Consider the following 24352-nt stretch of genomic DNA (forward strand, 5'->3'; position numbering starts at 1 on the left):
GTTCTTTTCTCTGAATAAGAACAGCCACTGCCGTTAGGCAAAAGATAGGGCCTCTCTCATTTTTAGCCTCTGTCTTAATTCTTTGTGGCATGTAGGTGGTCTAGGTTGGATATTAGGAAACACTATTTCATTAGAAGGGTGGTGAAGCACTGGAATGGATTACCGAGGGAGGTGGTGGAATCTACATCCTTAGAGGTTTTTAAGGCCCGGCTTGACAAAGCCCTGGCTGGGATGATTTAGTTGGTGTTGGTCCTGCTTTGAGCAGGGGATTGGACTAGATGACTTCCTGAGGTCTCTTCCAGCCCCAATATTCTATGTACTGGGCTCAGAAAGAACTTCCCTTCACATTGATGGCTAGATATGAGGACCATTGCTTAAAGCCACGAACTCTGTAGTCCTTGCTGGTCGCACAGTGCTGCCTCACTTGCTACCGCTTCCACAAGCAGCCCCAGCTCTCTGCTGGAAGAGTTGGGACATTGTTGAGATAGTTGTTGAGAAGGAAGGGCAGCCTCCTCTAGGGCCTTGCCACAAATAGAAGAGGACGGGGCAGAATCTCGGAGCTGCCAGCAGGGAAAGGACCAGGAGCTGCCAATGGGGTCTGAGCCTGGGGCTGCCCCAGCAAGGTGCATTGGGATCTCTAGAGAGGGGAAAGCACCTACAGCTGCTCTCCCTGTGGCCTCCCAGCCGACACAGGAGCACAGCTACAGAATCTGTCCCATGGAACTCCTCGTGTGCCACAAACTGCAGGCTTGGGCTGGAGAGTGGGGAAAAAGGCAACTAGCTTGGCTTGAATGGTGGTAATTGTCCATGTGCATATTCACTAAGCTTTATGGTAGGCCAAGGATGGTGCGAAATGGTGGCTGGGAGAAGGTGTCCATGGGGCCCTCTCTCCCCTTTCCACACCATGCAGCCATCTGAATGCTGCAAGCTGCTGCCCGTGGACTTCACCCAGAGAGTGTCACTGCACCCTGTTAAAGGTCCTACCTCGATGGCAGCTGGTGCAGAGAGGATGAGCCATGACCCGGCCCTTGTCCTGCTTCTTCTCTATGGGGCTCCTAGACCCACTGTCTGCTGCAGAGTCCCCCCATCCTTGCATGGTGAGATGTGCCTGGTTTTGAGGGCCTGAGTGCTAGTCTCCTTCCATCTCCCTCACCCTCTTTGCACCTGCAGAGGGCTCCCCCAGTCTAGCCCATAATGCTGTAGAGCACAAGTACATGTGTCGGGGGTGGGTGAGAAGGCAAGAGGAGAAGGTGGCTTCTCCTTCATCTGAAGCACCTGGCATTGACCCCTATAGTAACCAGAGTGTCTGACTAGCTGGCCCATGGGCTGGTTCTGGGATGGGCCGTTCCTATGCTTCTAAAATGCCTGACGCTCCTGCTCCCCTCTGCAGCCACATGAGACCCCTTCAGACAAATGCAACCGAACAAAAGGCAAATTCCAGGCATTGTGTCCTCGCTCAACCTGCAGCTTCAGGGAAGGCATTTGACAAGCAAGCATGGGCCCTGCAGGAGGTGGGCAGGGAGTTTGAAAGTTCATCCTTCCATCCCTCTGCTCTGCCTTAATTTCCTTCTCATTGTGCAGCACTGCTCAGCCTTGACAGCGCTGATTTGCTGCTTCACGTCTCCGCCAGGAGGATGAATGGGAGTGGGGCTCAGTCTGCAGCCCCTGCTAATCACGGTGGGCCATGGGGACCCCTCTTGCATGGAGAGTAAGGCTCAGCAGGCTCTGAGTATTTTTATAATGAGGCTTTTAAAAATAACCCAAACCCTGCGTGTGTAACTGATTCAGGAAGTGAGGTTGGTAACTGGCTCCACAACAGCAGTGATGCTGACAACAGCACAAAGGCACCTCTGCCTGGAGCTTCAGCAAAACTCAAGCGATCCGTGAGCCCAGATTGCGCCCCACGGTGCGCGAGCAGAAGGGTATGGATCTGGTGCCTGTGGATTGGAGAGGGGGCATTGCCAAAGCATTGTTCCCCTCTTTTCCCGACCCTCCACCCGTGCGCAGCAGGGGTCTGGCTCCTTTTGGGATGGGGCGGGACTGGGGGAGCACAAGGGGCCACCAACCACTTTGTTTTGTAACAAATCTACGAAGTTGAAGTATCCTGTGGTGCCTTGTTGGGGTGTAAGGTGCCACAGGGAGAACCCTAAAGGCCGATTTCTCCCACTATCCCCTGGACAAGTAGGGCACTGGCAACAGCAGGGCAAGCTTCTTTTACTGCCTCAGCCCTGATCTGCAGGGGCTGTCTGCAGGTGTGTGTCACACGGTGCTCACTCACCGGTGGTGGGGCCTCTTTCGGGCACCTCTGGAATTTGCTCTCCACCAATCTGATGCTCCTTCCAACGGTTCCTCGCCCTGTGGTCTTTCTTTCTCTGGGACCCGGGGTGCTCCTTCTTCATGACTCACCCCTCCAGCCAGTTCACCATAGTCCTCCCTTTCCAGGGTGTCAGAGTCCCACTGGATTAGCAACCCACTTGCCAGCCCAGTCAGGCTTCCGGGCCAAGGCCAGATCCAGTGCCACTTTTCCAGCAGCTGGTAGAAGAACCCAGGCTGGCCCACTACTCCGGGTTCCAGTCCAGGGACCTTACACCTGGCAACCAGCTCCCAGGCCATGGGGCTACTTTCCTAGATGCCTTCCTATTTCCCTTTTTATCTTCTGGACCGCCTCTGAGTTCATGGGCCCGAACGTCCTCTTCTCAGGGAGTAACTGCAGACTACTTCTTCTCTCCTCTGTAGCCCCGAACTCACCTCCCTTCTGTCCGGGAGCGACTGCAGACTACTTCCCCTGCCATCCCCTTCTTTTCTTAGCCTGCTGGCTGTATACAAGCTCAGCCTGTCCCTGCTGAGCTGGGCTTCACCATCAATTGGTATTTCAGTCTCTGGCTCTCCCCCAGGTTGTTAATTGTCCTAACAACCTACTCTGCCTAGGTGGGATGGACACCCCATCCCAGGGTGAAAATGGAGTTGTCAGTGGCCCATTCATTCAGCCCTGAGCCTCAGCGCTGATGCTGTCAGCCGGGGTATTGGTTAGCTTGAGTCATGTCACTGGCTTGTCTTTGTGATGGGTCTGCTTGTCCCCTGGGTACTGGACTGAGGGTCTGTCCAGGCTTCAGCTGGGGTATGTGACTGCAGGAGGTGTGGACTTACCTGCACAAGCCTTAATGTAGCCAGCTCAGGTTCCAATAGCAGGGCAGCACGGGCTTCAGCGTGGATTGTACAAGCCCCACTGGAACCCTGGGTAATCACTGGGCAGCTAGCCCCCACTGAAGTCCATGCTGCTGCAGCTTCGCTGCTATCAGTACCTGAGCTAGCTAGATTAAAGCTAGCTCAGATGTGTCTACACCTGCTGCAATTCCATGCTTTCATAGCAACGCAGACCTATCGTGAGACTCACCAGTTGGAAATTTCTGTGGGCCGTACAGCCTGTGTGTGAGTGTTCTTTAAAACAAGGCAGAGGAATAAAACAGCAGGGAAGCTGTCTGTGGTGCAGTAAATGGCACATTTCTAGGTGCTCTCAGAGGGTCATTAATGAAAGAGGATCTGCAGGGACTGTCCCTCAGAGTTAATAAATCACTGTTAGAACTGGAGCAAGTGTGTTTGCAGCAGCACCAAGGCAGATGGAAATTAACATTGTTGCCCGTTTAGCAAGTAAGGGGGAGACATTTTCTCATTTCGCCTGTTAACTTTTTGTTCTTTTTGTACCAAAACAAGAGATTGAATGTGCTCAGATTTGTAACTGATGCTGAGGATCTAATTTCTCCATTTTCCATGGTGAAAACCTGCAACCTCCTGGCAGAAACTGCCCAATTCACAGATCCTCCCAAGTGCCTGAAAAATTACATGTGAAAACTATTCAGCTTAGAATTTTGGAGGTTGCTCCTTCGTTTTGGGAGAGCAGATTCCACTTCTAAGTAGAAGTAGGTTTGGATGTTTTTACCATTATAAAAATGTAGATGTTGTGGAATAGACTTCAGTCTCTAAACATGTTAGTATGAAGATGAGTCGATTAATTGAGGGTACACGCCAAATCAGTAGCTGCCTTCACAGTGGAATAAAGTCACAGGCAAAAGGACAAGGATATAGTTATGAGTTTATATGAAGGACCCTAGAGTTGTGATTACACTGGAAGGCCTAATGATTGTAATTGTTCAGCCTCCCTGTGCTTTGACTGACTGAGATGCAATGCAATGGAATTTACATTCATCTAAAATGCCAGGAGCCCAAGCTGCCAATTTGGGGTCTAGAGGCAAACTCTCTGGTGGTGTTCGGATCTGGGATTTTGGTTTGGTCCCATCTCTACTCAAACTTCTAACTCAATGTCCCTGTCAGTGAGATTGCTGTAATGTGAAGAAACAGCAGAATGGCGATTCCCCTTCTGCTTTAGCATTGAGGATGAGGATGGGGAAGGTTAAATGATAAGACCATCTGCTATAAATTAGCTCTATGATAGCCCTGAACAAAACAAGGGCAGACCTAGATGTGGCTTCTGGTTCACATTAACAGTCTGGCTTGTTCTGTTTTGTGTGCACCGAGGCCAGGGTATTGCCTTGGGGCTGCCCTGGGAAGCAAGAGGATTTAAACAGTGTTGCAACTTTTGTCTTGCAGATGGCAGGAGGAACGCCATGCTCTCAAGGAGGCCGACGGAGGAGGAGGGTAAAGACCTGCCTCTTTCAGCCGCGGGCTCCTCTCTCAGAATCCGCAGGGCAACCACATCCAGGGCAGAGAGAATCTGGCCCGGAGGGGTCATACCCTACGTCATTGGAGGAAATTTCACTGGTCAGTAGCAAAACCTAATGCTTAGCTGTTTGTGGCTTGGGGAACCCCTTCTTAGGAGATCTTCTCCACTCCTGACTCAAGAGTGCCTGATCTTTGGGAGCCCTTCCCTGGAGAGGGCTGGCTGCATGGCGAAGCGGCTGGACAAATAGCCAAACCCCACCCCTGAAGTTCCTGGAGAAAGGCCTCGGCAGTCAGTCCAGCCTACCTCTTTGCAGCTGGACACAGCTTAAAACTCCTATTCTGTGGTGGGTCAGAATCTGAAACCTGAGCTTGCTTCCTTGATGTCTGGGTCTCCAGGATGGGAGTGCTGAAAAGGCAGGGCACTCTGACGCGCAGGCATGGGTAAGAAAGTGCATTGGGCTGTTCTCTTGTGATCCCTCTGGTCAGCTGACCCCTGAGACCACAGGGCCTTGTGATTCTCCTCTGCACAGTTGGTCAGTGTGATGCTGAGCTACAAAGCAGCTGCGTGGGGAGGAGGAACAGGGAGCTCTGAGCTGGATCCCTGGATGGAATGGGGGATCTCTTAGTACAGCTCAGAGACCCTTGGTTGCGCTACCTTTGAGCAGTGTCCAAATGAGCATCACTTCCAAGAGTAGCTGTCTGGAGTGGGGCAGGTGTCCTGCCTACTGTGTTGCAATATCCATTGAGAGGATGTCTTTGCCTCTCTAGTGCAGCCCTGCCAGGCCATGCTTCCTTGTGTCTTTTGCTGTTTTGTTACCAGCCACGTGCATCTTAAAACATTCATTTGGATCCTGCCATTTCCCAGTGCTTTGTGCTTTGTTGGGGGAAGCCACAGGAGAGGTGCCCGGTTGCCATCCTCAGTCAGAGCAGCCTGGGAAAGGGTTTAAAGACGGGGGAGTCACAGCTTCCACAGAACCCTAGATGTGGGAAAGAGACCATCCCCCCCCTTTCCCGCACAGGCCAGTGCAGAATCCTTCCCTACAATAAATCCCCCAGTGGTCTGTCCACCCTCACTTTAAATAATTTCAGTGATCAGACTTCTACCACTTCCTTTGGGAGACTGTTCCAGTCTAATCTCTCACTGTGACAATATTTCTCCTAATATTCAACCCAATTTCACCCTAGTACTCTGCACTATACTCCTTGTGGCCTCTTTTAGGGTATATCTACACTACCCGCCAGATCGGCGGGCAGCGATCGATCCAGCGGGGATCGATTTATTGCGTCTAGACTAGACGCGATATATCGACCCCCGAGCGCTCTCCCGTCGACTCCTGTACTCCAGCACCGCGAGAGGCACAGGCAGAGTCGACCGGGGAGCAGCAGCAGTCGACTCACCACAGTGAAGACACCACGGTAAGTTGATCTAAGTATGTCGACTTCAGCTACGTTATTCACGTAGCTGAAGTTGCGTAACTTAGATCGACCCCCCCCCCCATGTAGACCAGAGCTTAGTGTGCTTTCTACTTGAGATTTACTCCCTTCAAATATTTCTCCATGGTTCTATCTCCTTCTCCTAACCAAGCTACCCAGGGAGGGTTCTATTATTGCATTGCATCAGAGCTCACAGGAGGGGGCGGTGCAGAGATGCTGTCCTAGCAGGAGCTCCTGGAGGAATTGTGCCACTCAGGTGGGCATAACTGCTCCAGCAATCCCTGGGTGCTACAGGTACAGTGCCACCCTCCAGCATGGCAGCATTCATAGACTCATAGACTTTAAGGCCATCATGATCATCTAGTCTGCCCTTCTGCCCATTACAAGCCAAAAAACCTCACCCACTCCTGTAATAGACCCCTAACCTCTAGCTGAGTTACTGACGTCTTCAAATCATGATTAAAGACTTCAGGTTACAGAGAATCTTCCATTTACACTAGTTTAAACCTGCAGGTGACCCATGCCCCATGCTGCAGAGGAAGGTGAAAAAAAACCCAGGGTCTCTGCCAATCTGACCTGGAGGAAAATTCCTTCCTGATCTCAAATACGGCGATCAGTTAGACCCTGAACATGTGGGCCAGACCCACCAGCCAGACACTTTGGAAAGAATTCACTGTGGTAACTCAGAGCCCTCCCCATCCAGTGTCCCCTCACCGGCCGGTGGAGATATTTGCTGCTAGCAGTCGCAAATCGGCTACATTATACGCAGTCTTGTCATACCATCCCCTCAATAAACTTCTCTCTAGCTGGCAGTGCAGAACTCTCTCATCTGTCCCTTTGGGTGTAGGTGTAGGCCTTGAGCCGTCCTTGTGCACCGGGCAAAAGGACAGCAATTACTCCTGGCTCCTGTGTAAGGGCTCAGTGTGCATTCCATGTCGCGCATTCAGCCAGGGCCAGACCATCTGTCCGTGTATGTACCTTTCAATCTCGCCTCAGAAATCTCTCCCTCCAGCTTTTTTTCCTCATTATCTTTTGCTCCTACTTTGAGGACATTTTTTTTGGCAACAATTTTGCTTTATTCACTTGAATCTAGGGGAATGTACACCTAATACAGACCTGTAATTACCTGAGCTTTACATCTTTTGCTTTCCTGCCCTATGCTAGCACGGGAACAAATGCTGCAAGATTGTAGTCACATACAGAACAAAGCGCCATGCAGTTCTGGCCATTTGGCCTCTCCCTTTTGCACGTGTGCCTCTTGATGGCAGAAGCAGAGAATCTGTACTTTACTGGTTTATGTATGCATGAAATATACTGTTAATGCTTAATCATGTTCGTTAGTCATTTTAATACAGTAACTCATCATAGAACTGGAAGGGACCTCGAGAAGTCATCTAGTCCAGTCCCCTGCACTCAAGGCAGGATTAAGTATTATCTAGACCGGGGTGGGCAAACTACGGCCTGCAGGCCGGATCCAGCCCACCAGCTGTTTTAAGCTGGCCCATGAGTTCCCGCTGGGGAGCGGGGTCAGGGGCTGCTCCATGCGGCTCCCGGAAGCTGCGGCATGGCCCCCCCCTCCGCTCCTACGTGTAGAGGCAGCCAGGGGGCTTGGCTTTGCACGCTGCCCCCACCCCATGTGCTGCCCCCGTAGCTCCTATTGGCCGGGAACTGTGGCCAATGGGAGCTGCAGGGGCCTGTTGACTGGGCAGCATGCAGCAGAGCCACTTGGCCACGGCTCTGTGTAGGAGCTGAAGAAGGGACATGCCGCTGCTTCTGGGAGCTGCTTGAGTAAGCGCTGCCCGGAGCCTGCACCCTTGAGCCTCTCCCCGCACCCCAACCCCCTGCCCCAGCCCTGATCCCCCTCCCGCCCTCCAAATCCCTCGATCCCAGCCCAGAGTACCCTCCTACACACCAGATGCCCCACCCCAGAGCCCGCAACCCCAACCACAGCCTGCACCCCTTCCTGCACCCCAACCCCCTGCCCTAGCCCTGATCCCCCTCCCGCCCTCCAAACCCCTCGATCCCAGCCCAGAGCACCCTCCTACACCCCAAACTCCTCATCTCCAGCCCCACCCCGGAGCCCCCTCACACACCCTGAACTCCTCATTTCTGGCCCCCCTGGAGCCTTCACCCCAACCAGAGCCCTCACCCCCTCCCACACCCAACCCCAATTTTGTGAGCATTCATGGGCCGCCATACAATTTCTATTCCCAGATGTGGCCCTTAGGCCAAAAAGTTTACCTACCCTGATCTAGACCATCCCTGACAGGTGTTTGTCTAACCTGCTCTTAAAAATCCCCAATGATGGAGATTCCACAACCTCCCTAGGCAATTTATTCCAGTGCTTAACCACTCTGACAGTTAGGATGTTTTTCCTAATGTCCAACCTAAACTGCCCTTACACATGGAGTGTAATGAGGAAGGACAAGCCTGGGTTACTATACTGAGCACTAAAGGTTCAGCTTTCAGAGGTGCTGAGCATCCACAGCTGCAGTTGGAGTCCATAGTGTGACGGGTTCGGTCACAGATACCCCCTTGGGACTGTCACCTAATGTGCTGAAATTACCTCTGAGCCTGTTTTCCCTGCCAGCCTGGGACTCCAGAACCCTGCCTGTTGAGCCAGACATGGTAGCCTGCTGCAACACAGACTCGGGCTGAACCACATCCCCAGAGCTGCAGGTTTTCACTGAAAACCACTCAGCTGGTTACCTATCTCCAGCTCCCAGACACCCAGTTCCCAATGGAATCCAAACCCCGAATAAATCCGTTTTACTCTGCATAAAGCTTATACAGGTTAAACTCATGAAATGTCCGCCCTCTATAACACTGATAGAGAGATACGCACAGCTGTTTGCTACTCCAGGTATTAATCACTTACTCTGGGTTTATCAATAAACAAAAGTGATTTTATTAAGCATATTCCAGTTACATCATATTCACACTCATAAACATATTTCCATAAAATATATGGAGTGCAGCATCACACATGGGGACAGTGGAAAAATGGGGCCCTAAATGTTTGTTCTGCTCTGATTTCTTTTTCAGGCAGCCAAAGAGCTATTTTTAAACAGGCCATGAGGCACTGGGAGAAGCACACCTGCGTGACTTTTGTGGAGAGGACTGATGAGGAGAGCTTCATTGTGTTCACGTACAGAACCTGTGGGTAAGCGACATGCACTGGAGCACGTAATAGTGTCCAGTTACATGGCCTGCTGGCATCTTGCCAGATCCCGTACCAGCAAAATCAGTGATTGGTTGCCAGTGTGCAAGATCAGGCCTTCGCTTCCCTGATAAAACAGATGTTGAAAGTGTGCTACACCCATTTTTTGTATTTCACAGATCAGACACTATAAAACACATTGTAAGCCCTTTGGGGCTATGTCTTGCCATCTAAGTGCCCCCAAAGGAGGTTCTGTCCCCATTTTACAAATGGCAGAATGAGTCTTAGAGAAGTTGAGCTCCCAGTCCTGTAAGGAGCTCCATGCAGGTGACTCGGCCCAGATCACACAGGTAGGCTGTGGCAGGCCTGGGAATAGAATGTCAGACCTCCTGAATTCCATGCCACGTTATTAACGAGCCCTTGTGTCGTTCAAATGGATAGATTCTTGAAGGCTCCACTTTGCTTTTCAGTATTTATGCTGTTGGTTTCCTATCTGCGCTTTTCCTATCTGCATGGTTTTCCGCCTAGGAAATCTATTGCTGGTGAATGTGCTTGTCCTCTCTAATCATTACCCCTCTGTCATTCAGGATACATCTACCCTTGGAGCTAGGGTGGTGATTCCCTGCTCACATAGACATACTCACGCTAGGACTCATCAAACCAGTGCACTAAAAATAGTAATGTAGTCACAGTAGCACAAGCGGTAGCGAGTGGCAGCAGGGCCATGGGATCCAGGTGAGTTTGTGCTTGGGGCAGCTAGACCTGCTTGCCACTGTCCATGCTACCATGGGTCTGCTACTATTTTTAGCTTGCTAGCTCAATGTATGTCTACACAAGCTGGGAATCACACCCTGAGCTCCAAGTGGAGACATAGCCTCAGTTTCAAGTACCCAGCATAAGTTAGTGACCTCTCTGGATAGGGGGTCTTGCCATCTTGGATGCTCTTGCTGAGATGGGCCTGAGCATTTGGGGGAGTTCCAAATTCATATCTGATTCCAGCTTCATGCCTCCTTATCACAGGGGGGCTGCCCCTGAACATCTTCAAACCTGGTGGAGTCCAGATCTAATCCAAACTCCCCAGGCCTATCTCTCAGTAGAGAGCGATACCATGGTCTTCAGCAAAAATAACCCAACACCAAACCAAACAAAAAAACTCTAGCATGCAGTATAGGGAGACCCGAGGCTGTTCTGCTCCAAAAACCTACCCCAGATAAAAAGGCTAAAAGGGATGTGAGTGTGAGAGAGAGAGAGAGACAGCATGCATGATCTCTCGATAAGATTAGACCTGTCTTCTCTGGAGCACCTTGAGCCAATAAAACATAAGAACAGCCATACTGGTCAGACCAAAGGTCCACCTAGCCCAGTGTCCTGTCTTCCGACAGTGGCCAATGCCAGGTGCCCCAGAGGGAATGAACAGAATAGGCAGTCATCAAGTGATGCATCCCATGTTGCCCATTCCCAGCTTCTGGCATACAGAGACTCCATCTCTGCCATCCTGGCTACATAATTCTAAATTCTTTAGTTGATCTGACTCCATCCAGCAGGGCAGTGGTGCATACTCTGCCAGTTGATAGACACATGCTACTCCAGCCATACCAGCATGGTTTCACTCATTAAAGTCATTCATTCAGTTGTTTGTTTTTCAGTTGCTGCTCATATGTGGGTCGCCGAGGGGGTGGTCCCCAGGCCATATCCATCGGCAAGAACTGTGATAAGTTTGGCATCGTGGCCCACGAGCTGGGCCACGTGGTTGGGTTTTGGCATGAGCACACGCGGCCCGACCGGGACCAGCATGTCACGATCATCAGAGAAAACATACAGCAAGGTAAAGAAGAAGCTCTCATACCAATTTCAGATGCTGTGTGGTGGAAACCTCAGACCTCCCTGGGCTTGTGCACAACTCCTCTTCAGCTTAGAGTTACAGCGGGTAGCCTCAGTTATTGCAAAAAGAAACCAAACTACAATGCCAGGCATTGCAGAGAAAGAGGGCCAAAATATTCAAGTGACTAGCGATTTTAATACACTGGGAGGGAAATTTTCAGAGGGTAAGATCCAGTCCCCTTTAATGTCACTAGTTGCTTCTGGAATCCTCAGCCATAGATATTTACTAAACAGAATTATATTAAAGGAACTTACAAGATAGCTGAGAAGCCACATCATTATTTTGCTAGCTTCAGAAATGTAAATGATACTGGTGCTTCCCTTGATGCCAGACGTTGCTTTACCTGTCTGGTTATGTACATTAGGACGAGAGCTGTGTAAGCTAGTCGTAATTGTGAGCTCTCTTTAACTGTTCCAGTATGACAACAAGCACTACAGGACACGCGCTAGGCTGCGACTGACTTTTCCAGAGCATTTCTTGTGGTAAAGTTATATGGGAGAAATAGGATCAAATGCATTTTGAAATTGATATGGAAAGGGGGTTGGGCCCAACAGAGACTTGTTCTTCATTTTAGGCCTTTTGTACGTCTCAGTGGGTATAATACGTTTTATGTAGACCATCCAGAAATGCCCCTTTTGAGTAGAGCTGGGTGAAACTTTTCTGACAATGCATTTTTTCACTGAACTATATAGATTTGTTAGTCTCTAAGGTGCCACAAGTACTGTTCTTTTTGCGGATACAGACTAACATGGCTGCTACGCTGAAACCTATATAGATTTAGGTCACCTGAAACATGCTGTGAATTTGTGTCAAATTTGCCAAATTGTTTCAGCAAAAAAATAAAAATAAAAAAAGTCAATGTTTTTCTTGTGACATTTTCAAAACAGAATGTTTTGTTTTTATTCAAAATTTGGTTCAAATTTACTCTTGATTTTATTTTTAAACAGGTTTAAAAAAAAACGAAATGTTTCATTCCACCCAAACCAATTTTATTTTCAACTTTTTCGTTTTGCCCAAAAATTTGAGAGAGCAGGTGGGTGAGATAATATCTCTTATTGGACCAACTTCTATCAGTGAAAAAGACAAGCATTAGAGCTTACCCAGAGCTCTTCTTCTGAGTAAGTTCAAAAGCTTGTCTCTGTCACCAACAGAAGTTGGTCCGATAAAAGATATTACCTCCCCGACTTTCTCTCTAATATCCTGCGACCAACATGGCTACAACACTGCAGACAAAAAATTTGAAACATTTATTTCGGGTTGACCCAAAATGAAAATATTTTCTAATTTTTATTTTGGTGATTTGGCCACCAAACCAAAAATTATTTATTTGCACAGCTCAGCTTATGAGTGCTCTTTTGAGCCAAGCTCTCAGATTTCCAAGAAACATTTTTCCTTTTAATGGAGCCTTGTGTCGCAGGTCAGGAGTACAACTTCTTAAAGATGGAAGCCGGGGAAGTGAATTCTCTGGGAGAGACCTATGACTTTGACAGCATCATGCACTACGCCCGGAACACCTTCTCAAGGTCGGAATCCAAGGTTATTTCTCTTTACTACTTTATATAGTGCCTGGCTACCCAGGCTGTGTAGCGGCTAGAAGGAAAGCTGTGAGTTTATTGCGGATAAGCATGGCATATGCAATGATTTCAGATGAGGGATATATCAAGCTGCAGGAATTTGCTCTGCAAGCTTCATAAAGCAGAAGAATAAAAATGACTCAGTGGAAACATGGGGCAATCCTGTTCTCTTCCCCACTACTCTGACCTCCACCTTGCACAAATACCCATAAGACCTGACCTCCAAATATACTATAGCGAAACCAGGTACTTCCTGCCTGCTGTCGGCATTCTCTCCTTCCTCCTCAATTGAAGTGACTCTGAGGGTTCCTGGCCTGCTCCTCCCACTGCATGGGTAGTGAAGGTCAAAATGTGAATGTCAGTGGGAATTGGGCCCATATATCTGGGCCCAATTCTGCCCCCACTGGTCTTGTCTAGACATTAGGACCTGCAACTCACCACTGGTGCAGGCTAGAATGGATGACTGTCACTGGTGGAGCAGTCCATTGTGGGTCCTTATGTAGCTGAAGCTTGTTGGATCAAGTTGATTAATTGCAGCTCTGTCCTTGAAGCAGAATTCCCATCCATGTTACAGGACAATACAAACAAAGAAAGATGCTGCTGACAAGACACAACCATTTTTAGGAGCTGGAATCCTGGCTTATCCTTCTGTCGTGATTAGCAAACTAAACAATAGAACTTGAGAGGTTCACGATGCTGATGACTGAAATTTACCTACTTGTGCTCTGAGCAGGGTGAGGTGAGGGCCGGGTATGGGGGGCATCTCTGGGGAACTTTCAGCTCAGTTAATCAAGACAGCGCCAAGCGTCCCTGCCCAAGAAGAGCCATTTACATGTGTGCAAACAAGCGGTGATCTGACGTAATTGTCCTGCTCACACAGCTCTGAGCGGTGTCATTGATTCTACAAAAGCAGTGCCACACCACTCCCTTGGCAAGGAAACTTAGATTAGTAATGTAAACCTTGACATTCACAGTCAAGGGATCAGGGGACTGCATACACTCAAAATCTCTTCTGTCTGAAAAGGGACTTATTCCAAAAACCCCTCCTGTCACTGTAAGTGGAAGATGGTAGGGAAATTCTTTTTTAGAAAGTATTGAGCTGAGTATTTGCGGGTCAGATGCTGAGATGAGTATGTAGATAAGTATGTGATGCCAGCTCCCACAATCCAACCAACTCCTTTATTGTACAGGGGACTTCAGTGTTACACAGCATGGTTGTGTGTGAGGATAATTCTGAACTTAGCTTTGAGCTTCCTGGTTTTCAGACTTGTGCTTTTAAATTGAAGCAATGCATTAAGCTTTATTTCCTTTACACTCCCAGACAAACAACTCTGCTAAGATAGAAGTTAAGTTGTAAATACCAATCAATAACTTCAGTTATTTTATTATTGCGGTACGTGACCAAGTTACCCTGTGCTATGCACTACAGACTTATGACTGTGGACTGTAGAATTATAAAAGGAGAAGGGAAGTTGCTAACTCCTTTCCCCCTTTCAATGGTTAGTTGGAAAGAGGTGAATATAAGAATCTTTGGCCTACATTTCCAACTTGGGTGCTTAAAGTTAGGCTAAAAGTTTTCCTCAGGTGTTGAACACCCATAGCTTCCACCAAAGCTGTAGGTCCTCTGCACCGCTGAAAATCAGATCACTGTTGTTTAGTTGCACTAGGTGTGCGTGGCATTTTACAGACAGGTCAGGTTGCAGGTCCTAGCCTGAGCAGCTTCCCTTCTAAAGGTCCTGTTCTGTAAACACTTTCTATTGTGTGTCGTGCCTATTGCTGTGAATACTCAGTCCCATTGATTTTAATAGGGACATCTCGTGGTAGTATGTACTATATTCAATAGTGTTTTCAGAATCACGTTCTCTGTCTGTGCTGCCCAAAGAGGTCACATCCCAAGCACCAGACACACTTTCAGGAGCTATTCCTACCGCTTAAATTTCCAGAGCCATATGTTTAGGGCAGCAGAGATGATCTACTCATCCTTTGATTGAACCTGGGGGAGACTTAAATTCAGATTGTCTTGCCAGAATGCTTGATTGCACAGTGCACAATATGCAAAGATGTCTGACTTTTTAACCACCCTATTGTCACGGAGTTAGACCTGAACTGGTGTAAGGTTCTCTCAGAAGCAGTTGAAGGGCTTGGAAGCAAGGGTTTGATGAGATTGGGGATGGGATGCAGAGCCTTTGAATCCAGCCCATATGAACAGTGACCCAAAATGATGGTGGTCAGTGGCTTTTGTGAATGAGCTGAGGATTTCTGTCCAAGTTCCTGCTCCAGCTAATTATCATCTAAGGCTGCAAAGAAGGGGGTCCATCTTTGCATGGGCCTTACATACTCAGCTCCCACCTCACCCCTACAGGTGGTCTTTTCAGTCAGAGTTGAGGGCAGTGCTGGAAAAGTTGTGCTCCTGCTGCCCATTCCATGAATGCAGGATTTTATTCATTGGGCTGTTGATCTGGAATCTTTAGCCAGTGTTAAAAATTACTCACAAATTCAGCTCTGCAACTGACTTGTGAAGTGCCTGACCTACTAGAAAGCTCTCCCCTAACTCCCAGTTCTGCACAGCTGGTGTGCCTGGAACTCCCATTTACTCCAGTGCACCAGAGTTTGCAAGAGGGAATCCATTTCTTTCAAGCACATCCACACTGCAGACCTTTTTATTGCATTACTATTATTGCATATTATTAATTAATTATTGCATTAATTAATTGCATCTTTTCACTTGGAAAGAGGACCCCTTTCATGTGTGTTCTTCATTGCTAAAATTTAACACAAATATTTTTGTTAACCTCTCTAGTTTTATGGACGTGCCACACCTATTATTTTGCTCTCTTGTTGATGCACGATTAAAATCCGCTGTGGTCAGCAGGTAGGGTGACCAGATGTCCCGATTTTATAGGGTCAGTCCTGATATTTGGGGCTTTTTCTTATATAGGCTCCTATTACCCCCCATCCCCGTCCCAATTTTTCACACTTGCTATCTGGTCACCCTATTGGCAGGAAGAATTATGAAATATGCTGTAGCGTCGCCCGCTCTGGGGATGGGTGTGGGGAAGGTGCTTACTGCATTCAGAGATGTCTTTGTATCAGATAACCTGGAGCAGACAGTTTTTCTTCCCTTGGGGCATCTGCTAAACCCTTCCAGAGTTCAGTGGAGTTCAAATGGTAAGAATTGTCTCACACAAAAGCAGGATTAAGATATTACCTCCATTTATACTGTAGACGCCTTAGTCTGCATTCCTTGAAATCCAGAACTCTTCAGACTATTGAAGGGCCAAAAATGGCAATAATACTTCTGAATATAATTGTGTGTTTTTCATCTGTTCTCTAAACCTTTTGTCTCCCTGACCCATTGCCCCCCCCAGCAATGGTCTTTTTGCAATAATTCAAGTGAGCACTAAACACGTCCGTGGGCATTAGTTTTGTATCCGCAGTAAGCAGGCAGCGCTGGCATGCAAGTTTTACATATCCTGTGTGTGTTTTTAATGCAATAAAAAGGTACAGGCAAATTGTGGCCCACATTCTCAGCTGATGCATGAAGCTGTGCAGAGGGGACCTGTGTTTTGTGGCTGAGAGTTGGAAAATGGAATCCTTGCTTTCCCATCCCAGACTGGAGCCAGGGTATGAAATAGCCATACAGCAGCGGCTACTGCAGCCCTGGGCCTGTGGGAACGGCTATGACTCGCCACATGACACCTACTTAATGCTGCAAACACCTTCTCTTAGACCGGACAACACTGAGATCCTGCTCACACTGCTGTTTTTTCAAGAGTAGTCTGTTCACCCTAGTGCCCTGAGCAAATTTCAGGGTGGATGGCTGCATTCTGCTTTGCTGAACTTCCCCTGCAGTTTAATTGGGATTCTTCTCCTCTGGTCCTAAACTACTGCCTGGTGCTGCTGTGCACTGCTGGAAAATTGCCCTGTTCCCCACCAGAGGTGGTTTCACTTCAGTGGGGAGTGAAACGATCTCTGCTCCATTCTCTGAAATGGTTCTAATATTCATGTTCTAAAGATTGACTTTGTTTCCTGGGATTTTAAAGTGACTTTTCTACACAATCTGTATTGTCATACTTTAGTTAGCAGTTTGTCATCCAGCCTTCCTGGTGTAATTTAGAGGATGCTGCTAATTTAGTTGCACAGCCAGTGTCACACATCCTTCCTTAGGCACAAGGCAAGCAATGAGGGAGTTAGCGCAGTAATTTAGCACTGAATTTAACTGCCTATATAGGAGAGGCATTTTTCCCTGTTACTTTGTCATACCTAATCCGTAGGATGCTCTGTAAGTACAATGTACTGGGTACTTGTCATTAATGATTGTCATGACTCCATTTATCTGGAATTTGATTTCTTCACTTCCAAGTACTTAGTGTTGTTGTGGGGTTTTTTTTAATAGGATATTTATTAATAATGTAGCAGGAACTCTATATTCACATGGTTACATTCTCCGGGGACCAGGGACAACTTGTATTTCCATACACCTCTGTCACAACCTGGCCAAGGCCTCCTCTCTGCATGGACACCATTCTGCTGAGGGGACCCAACACTGTATCCTACAGTCCTCTGCACCTGTTGTGTCTAGGTGGTGATTGGCCACTGTTGCTGGCTCTGAGTCTCTGAGGCACGCTCCCAGGTGCAGACCCAGTGTCTGACACCCTTCCTTAGGATGTGGGCTCCCCCGCCCAGCCACCTTGAACCCACAAACCTGTGCCCGAGCCCTCCAGAGCCTCCAGTTGCTTATATGGGCTCCCTCAGAGTTCCACCTCTCTGTGGGTGCTCCAAGCTTCTCAGGTAACCCCCTCAGGGACAACATGGCAGGCAAGCAAGGGACGCAGGCTCCGCTAAGGAACTTCTTAACCACAGGCACCTTTACCGATCTTTGCAAAATAATGGGCGGTCCTGAGACGCACCACCCCACCCCCTGCCTGGTCTCACCACTCTAGTGAGCCCAAGATCTGGTCAGCATTTCAGGCTTGGCCTGGTCTCTCTCTCTCTCCTCAGCCCAGTCTTCTGGCATGTGACGGTGGCCACTGCCACTTTGCTCAGAGAAACCCCTTGTTAAATACGTTTAGCCCCTTTTTGCCCATGTGCGCTGGCTGGGAACTGCCAGACCCTTCTCCCAGTCAAGTCCTGTGTTGAGTCCATTGTCCTATGGCAATGAGCCATTAGGTGAGAGACATTCGAAGCTGATAGCCCTAGATTGCTCTATGATGCTTCTCCGTCATAGTCATTCAACTAGGTTCCAAGCCCCTAATCCAAACTGGATATTCTTACCCCAAATGGAGGTCACACTATGACAGTAAAGTTACAGTCCAAGATGGAGGTTGTGGGAGTTCACAGTCTGATACGGGCATATCCCGCTCTGTCAGAGCCACTGTGAAAGGAAGCATGGGACCAGGCCTGCCGATGGGGGGGCGGGTGGGGGGGCGGCAAAGGGGGCAATTGTCCAGGGGCCTGGGTGATTTAAAAGGGCCTGGGGGCCCTGGCCACTGCCATGGTAACAGCAGTGGCTGCCAGGAGCCCAGGGCCCTTTTAAATTGCCCAGGCAGGCCACAGAGCTGCTAGGCGTGTGCTTGGTGGTACTGGCGGTGGCAAAGGCAGCTGGGCAGACATGTGGAAGCCCTGGCCATGCCAGAAGAATGTGCCCAGCAGTGCAGCTGGCAGCTCGCTGAGCACCAGCCAGCGCAGGCGCAGCACTGCCCAAATGTTAGGCGGACCTGTTTGGCTCTGGGCAGAGCCATCCCTAAGGTACAGCGAATTGGGGTGACTGCTCTGGGCCACGTGCTTTGGGGAGTGGGGGGAATGGGCTGGCGCGATTGGCCAGTGTGGTCGGTCCTGGAAGTGACGGATTTGTCATTTCCACTCCAGGTTCGGGACCACCCTAGGGACAGCTCTGGCCCTAGGGATGGGAATTGCTGTCAGTGGGCCTGCATGGGACAGTGCCAGACAGTAGGGATCTGTGTCACCCTGTAACAGCTGCCATTAGTGGGTGTCACTGGGGATTGAACCCCGTAACTCCAGCACTACAATCATGAGCTGCTGTCAGTTAAACTAATGGGGTAATTCCTCTGGCTGGTGACACACGATCCTCTGTGGATCAGCAACCGGACGGGCTTGCGTAGCACAGCACAGAGTGTTTTATACCCACATTGCTACCACCCCTCTTTATTTAAAAAAAGAAAAAGCACTTTTCATCTTCCCCTTAACCTAGCTCTGTCACTCTGGGTGTGAGCGAAGGGAGGAAGGGCATATGACTGGCTCTTCAGAGAGTTCAGTAACCCTAGACAGAAACTCCTGGGACAGGAGGCTAGAAGTAATGTCTTTGATACCTTCACAGTATAAAGCTGGAAACACATTGATTTCCATAGAGTTAGGTGCCTAAATATCATTGAGGATCTGGCCCTAGCTCCCAATGAGAACCTGCTGGCCATTTGGGCCTTTGAAAAGCTCCCCAAGTCAGCAAGTGCCATTTATACACCACCCGGTTGTTGCCTCATCTCCATCCCCAATTATAATTAGCATAGGTGGGCAATGGAATTTGACTGCAGGCATAAGAGCCCCAATGAGGGCAAAGGGTACTTTACAACAATGGACACTAGTTATTGTACATGAGGAAATGTCGTGCAAGATATACAATGTGGCTCCAGATTTGTACTTTCTAGTACGCAGGCTGATGCACACACGGGAATGTGTTAAGCCAATTATTCAGGAAGACAGGATTAGAAAGCAATGCTCTCTTCCCCCACCAAGACCCACAAGTAGTGAGTCAACAAAGATATCTTCCTGTATTCCAGACAAAAACTTAACATTAAAGTTGCACAGTCAAAAATTAGAATTAAGGTCTCCCATTCCACCTTCATTAAGCCCCCTTGCATTACAGTGCAGCCTTTAATTACGTTCTCGGACTATTTTTCCCCCGAGACCCCCGCCTCAGTCAGTACATAGGTGGGGCAGTGCCCAGCTGTTCAATATTTGTTTTCTTTTTTCAGTGTGTGGCTTCTTGTGTTGTTTTGTGCGCGCCATTCACACCCTGTCCCGAACATAAAGTACTGCATATCCTTTTGAACTTGACCCAAGGAGGTAGGGATGTATTGTCTCCATTTTACACATGGGAAATCAGATGCAGATTTAGGCCACAACTTGCAGAAGTGTTTAATAATTCCGGGTGCCCAGCTTGATATTAAAGAACTGACTTTTCCAGAGGTCCTGAAAACCCACAGCTCCACTGACCTCAACTGGGGTTGTGAATGCTCATCATTTCTTAAGCGTAGTTAATAACTTTGTAGGGTTTATATAGCATTGTGTTGTGCCAAGTACCATACTCACATTAACCCTAAGAGTATCACCACTTGAACTAAAGCGGTAAATAATTAGCTGTTAGCATCAGTGGGTGCCAGCGATTGGAGGGTTATTGGATATTTGCTCTAGTCAGTCAAGGGTTACAACACTCTTTGCCATCGGGTTATACAACATTTGTTAGACAGCAGACAAATGTGTGAGAGGGGAAGGAGGGGATCAGGATTCCTGGGTTCAGTTCCAAGCTCTGGGAGGGGAGTGTGGTCTAGTGGTTCAAGAAGGGGATTAGGAGTTAGGACTCCTGAGTTGCTATGCTTTGCATTTACATAGTGCTTATTAATCTGTGTGCCAGAGCACTTTGAGGGTGGGTAGTCCCATATGAACACCATAGCCAAGCACATAGATGTAGCATGTTCATTCTGAAAGTCAGTGTGGCTAAGTGGATGAGACTTGGGTCTGTGATATAAAACTCCTAGGATCTACTCTGAGCTCTGCCAGGGCGATGTCATACATCCTCATTTGTAAAGTGGGAGAAATCTGTACTAGATTATCTCCTAAAGTAGGACCTTGCTCAGTAAGGGTTGTGAAGGGCACAGAATTAAGTTGGAGGAAAAAGCAGGATTAGAAGGTATGGTCTTTTGGATCCCAGCCCAGTACACCTTCCTCTAGGCCAAAGGTTGTTTTGATGGTGGACAATGACCCTGAAAGGAGATGGTTCCATTCTGCCAGTGACTTTGCTGGTGTTTATGTGTGTTATGATGTTGGAGGAACCTGGGAGCATGGGCATTGCAGGTGGAACATTCCAAACAATTAAGAGCAAGCATATAATGACTCCTACTGAGCATGTGCATAGGACAATTTCACTTATAACTTTAAAATCCTTCCAGATTTGACCTTCAGGACAGAAAAAGGCATTTCTCTGACCCCAGAAATATCCCCTTGCCAAATATCAGATTCTTTTACAAACCCCTGAGGTGGCCAAAAAAGTTTTTTCTATTGGCAAAACTACCTGTTTTCCCAGTAACCTTATTCCTGGAAATGGAGGAACTGTTTCTGCTCAAGCTTCTTACCCAAATTCAGCCCAAAGCAGACACCGGGCATGGAAAATTTCAGCCTGAACCGTTAAAGTTGGTCAAAGTTAGCAGCTGACAAATGTGTCATGATAGACAGTGGCACCCTTCACTTAGAAACATCACTGAAGTAGCGTTGTTTGGGAATTTTAAATGTGAAAATTGTTGTTTTCTACAAAAACCTCAACATTTACACGAGATTTTTCACAAAAACTTGTTTCACCAAAAGACGTTTTCTGTTGAAAAAACGTTGATGGAATTTTTGACCGACTCTAATCACTACTACTCTGCCTGTCTTTATTCAAATTAAAACAAAGAAAACCTCCACACTCTCCAACATTCCCAGTCCAACAAAGTACTTACACCCATGCATAGTCCCATTGACATCAGTGGCATGACTCATATGCTTGAAGTTAAGCAGCTACCTTAACACTTTGTTGGACCTGGGCCTACCTGCATTGCAATGATCTTATTGGTCTCAGCCCTGCCTTTCCTTGGGCTCCCCTTAGGACTGTGGTCATTTCCCTTAGGAAGACAAGCCATATCCCAAGGAACTGACAATCTCTGTTCAAACATGTCACTACAATCTGCACTGAGAGACTCATTTGGGGTGATGTAAAATAATGCCCATGGGTAGCACGGCTGAGTTAACTTAGTTTTAAGACTCTAAACTTTCATTTTCTGACTTTCCCCCCACATTTTACCTCTTCCACAGGACTGTTCATCTAGAGATCTCAAAGCACTTTACAAAGGAGCTCAGTATCATTATCCTCCTTTTGCCGATGGGGAAAGTGAGGCACTGGGCAGTGAAGTGACTTGCCCAAGGTCACCCAGCAGGCTGGGGGCTGAGCTGGGAATAGAATCCAGGTCTCCTTAGGCCCCATCCAGCACTCTATCCACTAGGCTCCACTGCCTCCCTGTAACATTACATTGAAGTAGCTTTTGCATTAAAAACGCTTGCACCATAGGTATGTTGATTTCAGTGGAGCTGCTTGCATGCTGGAAGTCAAGCATGTGCTTAAATCCTGTGTTGAATCAAGGTCTCAGACATGGGGAGGGGGCGCTGCGAATAAGGGACAACGTAGAAGCAGGCACAAAGAAGAGAATGGGGAAAAGATACAAAGAGAGTCATTGGCTTGGAGGCTTGGTCAGCTCAAAAGGACCAAGAGTGGGGATGAGTTAGACATGAGCAGAGGAGCCTCTTGGTTTTAACATCCTAGGGTACGTCTACACTACAGGATTACTCCGAATTTACAGAATTCGATTTTGGTCAACCGATTGTATAAAGTGGAGTGCATGTGGTCACACTAAGCACATTAATTCAGCGGTGTGCGTCCATGTACCGAGGCTAGCGTCGACTTCCGGAGTGTTGCACTGTGGGTAGCTATCCCATAGTTCCCGCAGTCTCCCCCGCCCACTGGAATTCTGGGTTGAGATCCCAATGCCTGATGGGGCAAAAAACATTGTCGCGGGTGGTTCTGGGTACAGCCTCACCTCTCCCTCCATGAAAGCAAAGGCAGACAACTGTTTTGCGCCTTTTTTCCTGGGTGAACAGTGCAGACGCCATACCATGGCAAGCATGGAGCCCGCTCAGCTCAAGACAGCAGTCATGAACATTGTAAACACCTTGCGCATTATCGTGCAGTTTATGCTGAACCAGAACCTGAAAAACCAGGCGAGGAGGAGGCTGCGACTGCAGCACGGCAACGAGAGTGATGAGGACATGGACATGGACACAGAATTCTCTCAAACTGCAGGCCCCGGCGCTTTGGAGATCATGCTGTTAATGGGGCAGGTTATAGCCGTGGAACGCCAATTCTGGGCTCGGGAAACAAGCACAGACTGGTGGGACTACATAGTGTTGCAGATATGGGACGATTCCCAGTGGCTGCAAAACTTTTGCATGCGTGAGGGCACTTTCATGGAACTTTGTGACTTGCTTTCTCCTGCCCTGAAGCGCCAGAATACCAAGATGAGAGCAGCCCTCGCAGTTGAGAAGCAAGTGGTGATAGCCCTGTGGAAGCTTGCAATGCCAGACAGCTACCAGTCAGTCGGGAATCCATTTGGAGTGGGCAAATCTACTGTGGGGGCTGCTGTGATGCAAGTAGCCAAAGCAATCACTGAGCTGCTGCTACCAAAGGTAGTGACTCTGGGAAATGTGCAGGTCATAGGGATGGCTTTGCTGCAATGGGATTCCCTAACAGTGGTGGGGCGATAGGTGGAACCCATATCCCTATCTTGGCACCAGAGCACCAGGGCAGCCAGTACAAAAACCGCAAGGGGTACTTTTCAATGGTGCTGCAAGCACTGGTGGATCACAAGGGACGTTTCACCAACATCAACGTGGGATGGCCGGGAAGGGTTCATGACGCTCGCGTCTTCAGGAACCCTAATCTGTTTAAACAGCTGCAGCAAGGGATTTACTTCCCAGACCAGAAAATAACTGTTGTGGATGTTGAAATGCCTATAGTTATCCTTGGGGACCCAGCCTACCCCTTAATGCCATGGCTCATGAAGCCGTACACAGGCAGCCTGGACAGTAGTCAGGACCTGTTCAACTACAGGCTGAGCAAGTGCAGAATGGTGGTAGAATGTGCATTTGGACGTTTAAAGAGTCGCTGGTACACGTTACTGACTCGCTCAGACCTCAGCCAAACCAATATTCCCATTGTTATTGCTGCTTGCTGTGTGCTCCACAATCTCTGTGAGAGTAAGGGGGAGACCTTTATGGCGGGGTGGGAGGCTGAGGCAAATAGCCTGGCCGCTGATTATGCGCAGCCAGACACCAGGGCGATTAGAAGAGCACACCAGGAAGCGCTGCGCATCAGAGAAGCTTTGAAAACCAGTTTCATGACTGGCCAGGCTACGGTGTGAAAGTTCTGTTTGTTTCTCCTTCATGAAAACCCGCCCCCTTGATTGACTCATTCCCTGTAAGCAACCCCCCCCCCTTCGATCACAGCTTGTTTTCAAAGGAAATAAAGTCACTATCATTTAAAAATCATGTATTCTTTATTAATTGATTATAAAAAGAGGGAGAGAACTGACAAGGTAGCCCGGGTCGGGTTTGGGAGAATAGGAGGGAAGGAAAAGGCCACTTCAAAAGTTCAAAATAATGACAGCCTTTTGCTTGGGCTGTCCACTGGGGTGGAGTGGGCGGGTGCACGGAGCCTCTCCCCCCCCCCCCCCCCCCTTCTTACCCCTCTGGGGGGGGGGGCTATGGAACATGGTGAGGGAGGAGGGCGGTTATACAGGGGGCTGC

At 48.5% G+C, this 24352-nt stretch overlaps 1 protein-coding gene across 3 annotated transcripts in view; it reads left to right on the forward strand.

The window, feature by feature from the left end:
* The window catches only part of TLL2 (tolloid like 2), a 183991-nt gene that overhangs the window by 103893 nt on the left and 55746 nt on the right, over nt 1–24352 (forward strand). For all 3 annotated transcript variants that reach the window (XM_026657770.2, XM_026657772.2, XM_026657771.2), the window contains 4 exons: nt 4606–4776; nt 9157–9274; nt 10918–11096; nt 12571–12676. In XM_026657770.2, coding sequence (XP_026513555.1) covers nt 4606–4776; nt 9157–9274; nt 10918–11096; nt 12571–12676 — 574 coding nt within the window. The remainder of the gene's footprint in view (nt 1–4605; nt 4777–9156; nt 9275–10917; nt 11097–12570; nt 12677–24352) is intronic.

The sequence above is a fragment of the Terrapene carolina genome, unplaced genomic scaffold (assembly GCF_002925995.2).
Source record: "Terrapene carolina triunguis isolate 2854851 unplaced genomic scaffold, T_m_triunguis-2.0 Scaffold310, whole genome shotgun sequence".
Taxonomy (NCBI): Eukaryota; Metazoa; Chordata; order Testudines; family Emydidae; genus Terrapene; species Terrapene triunguis.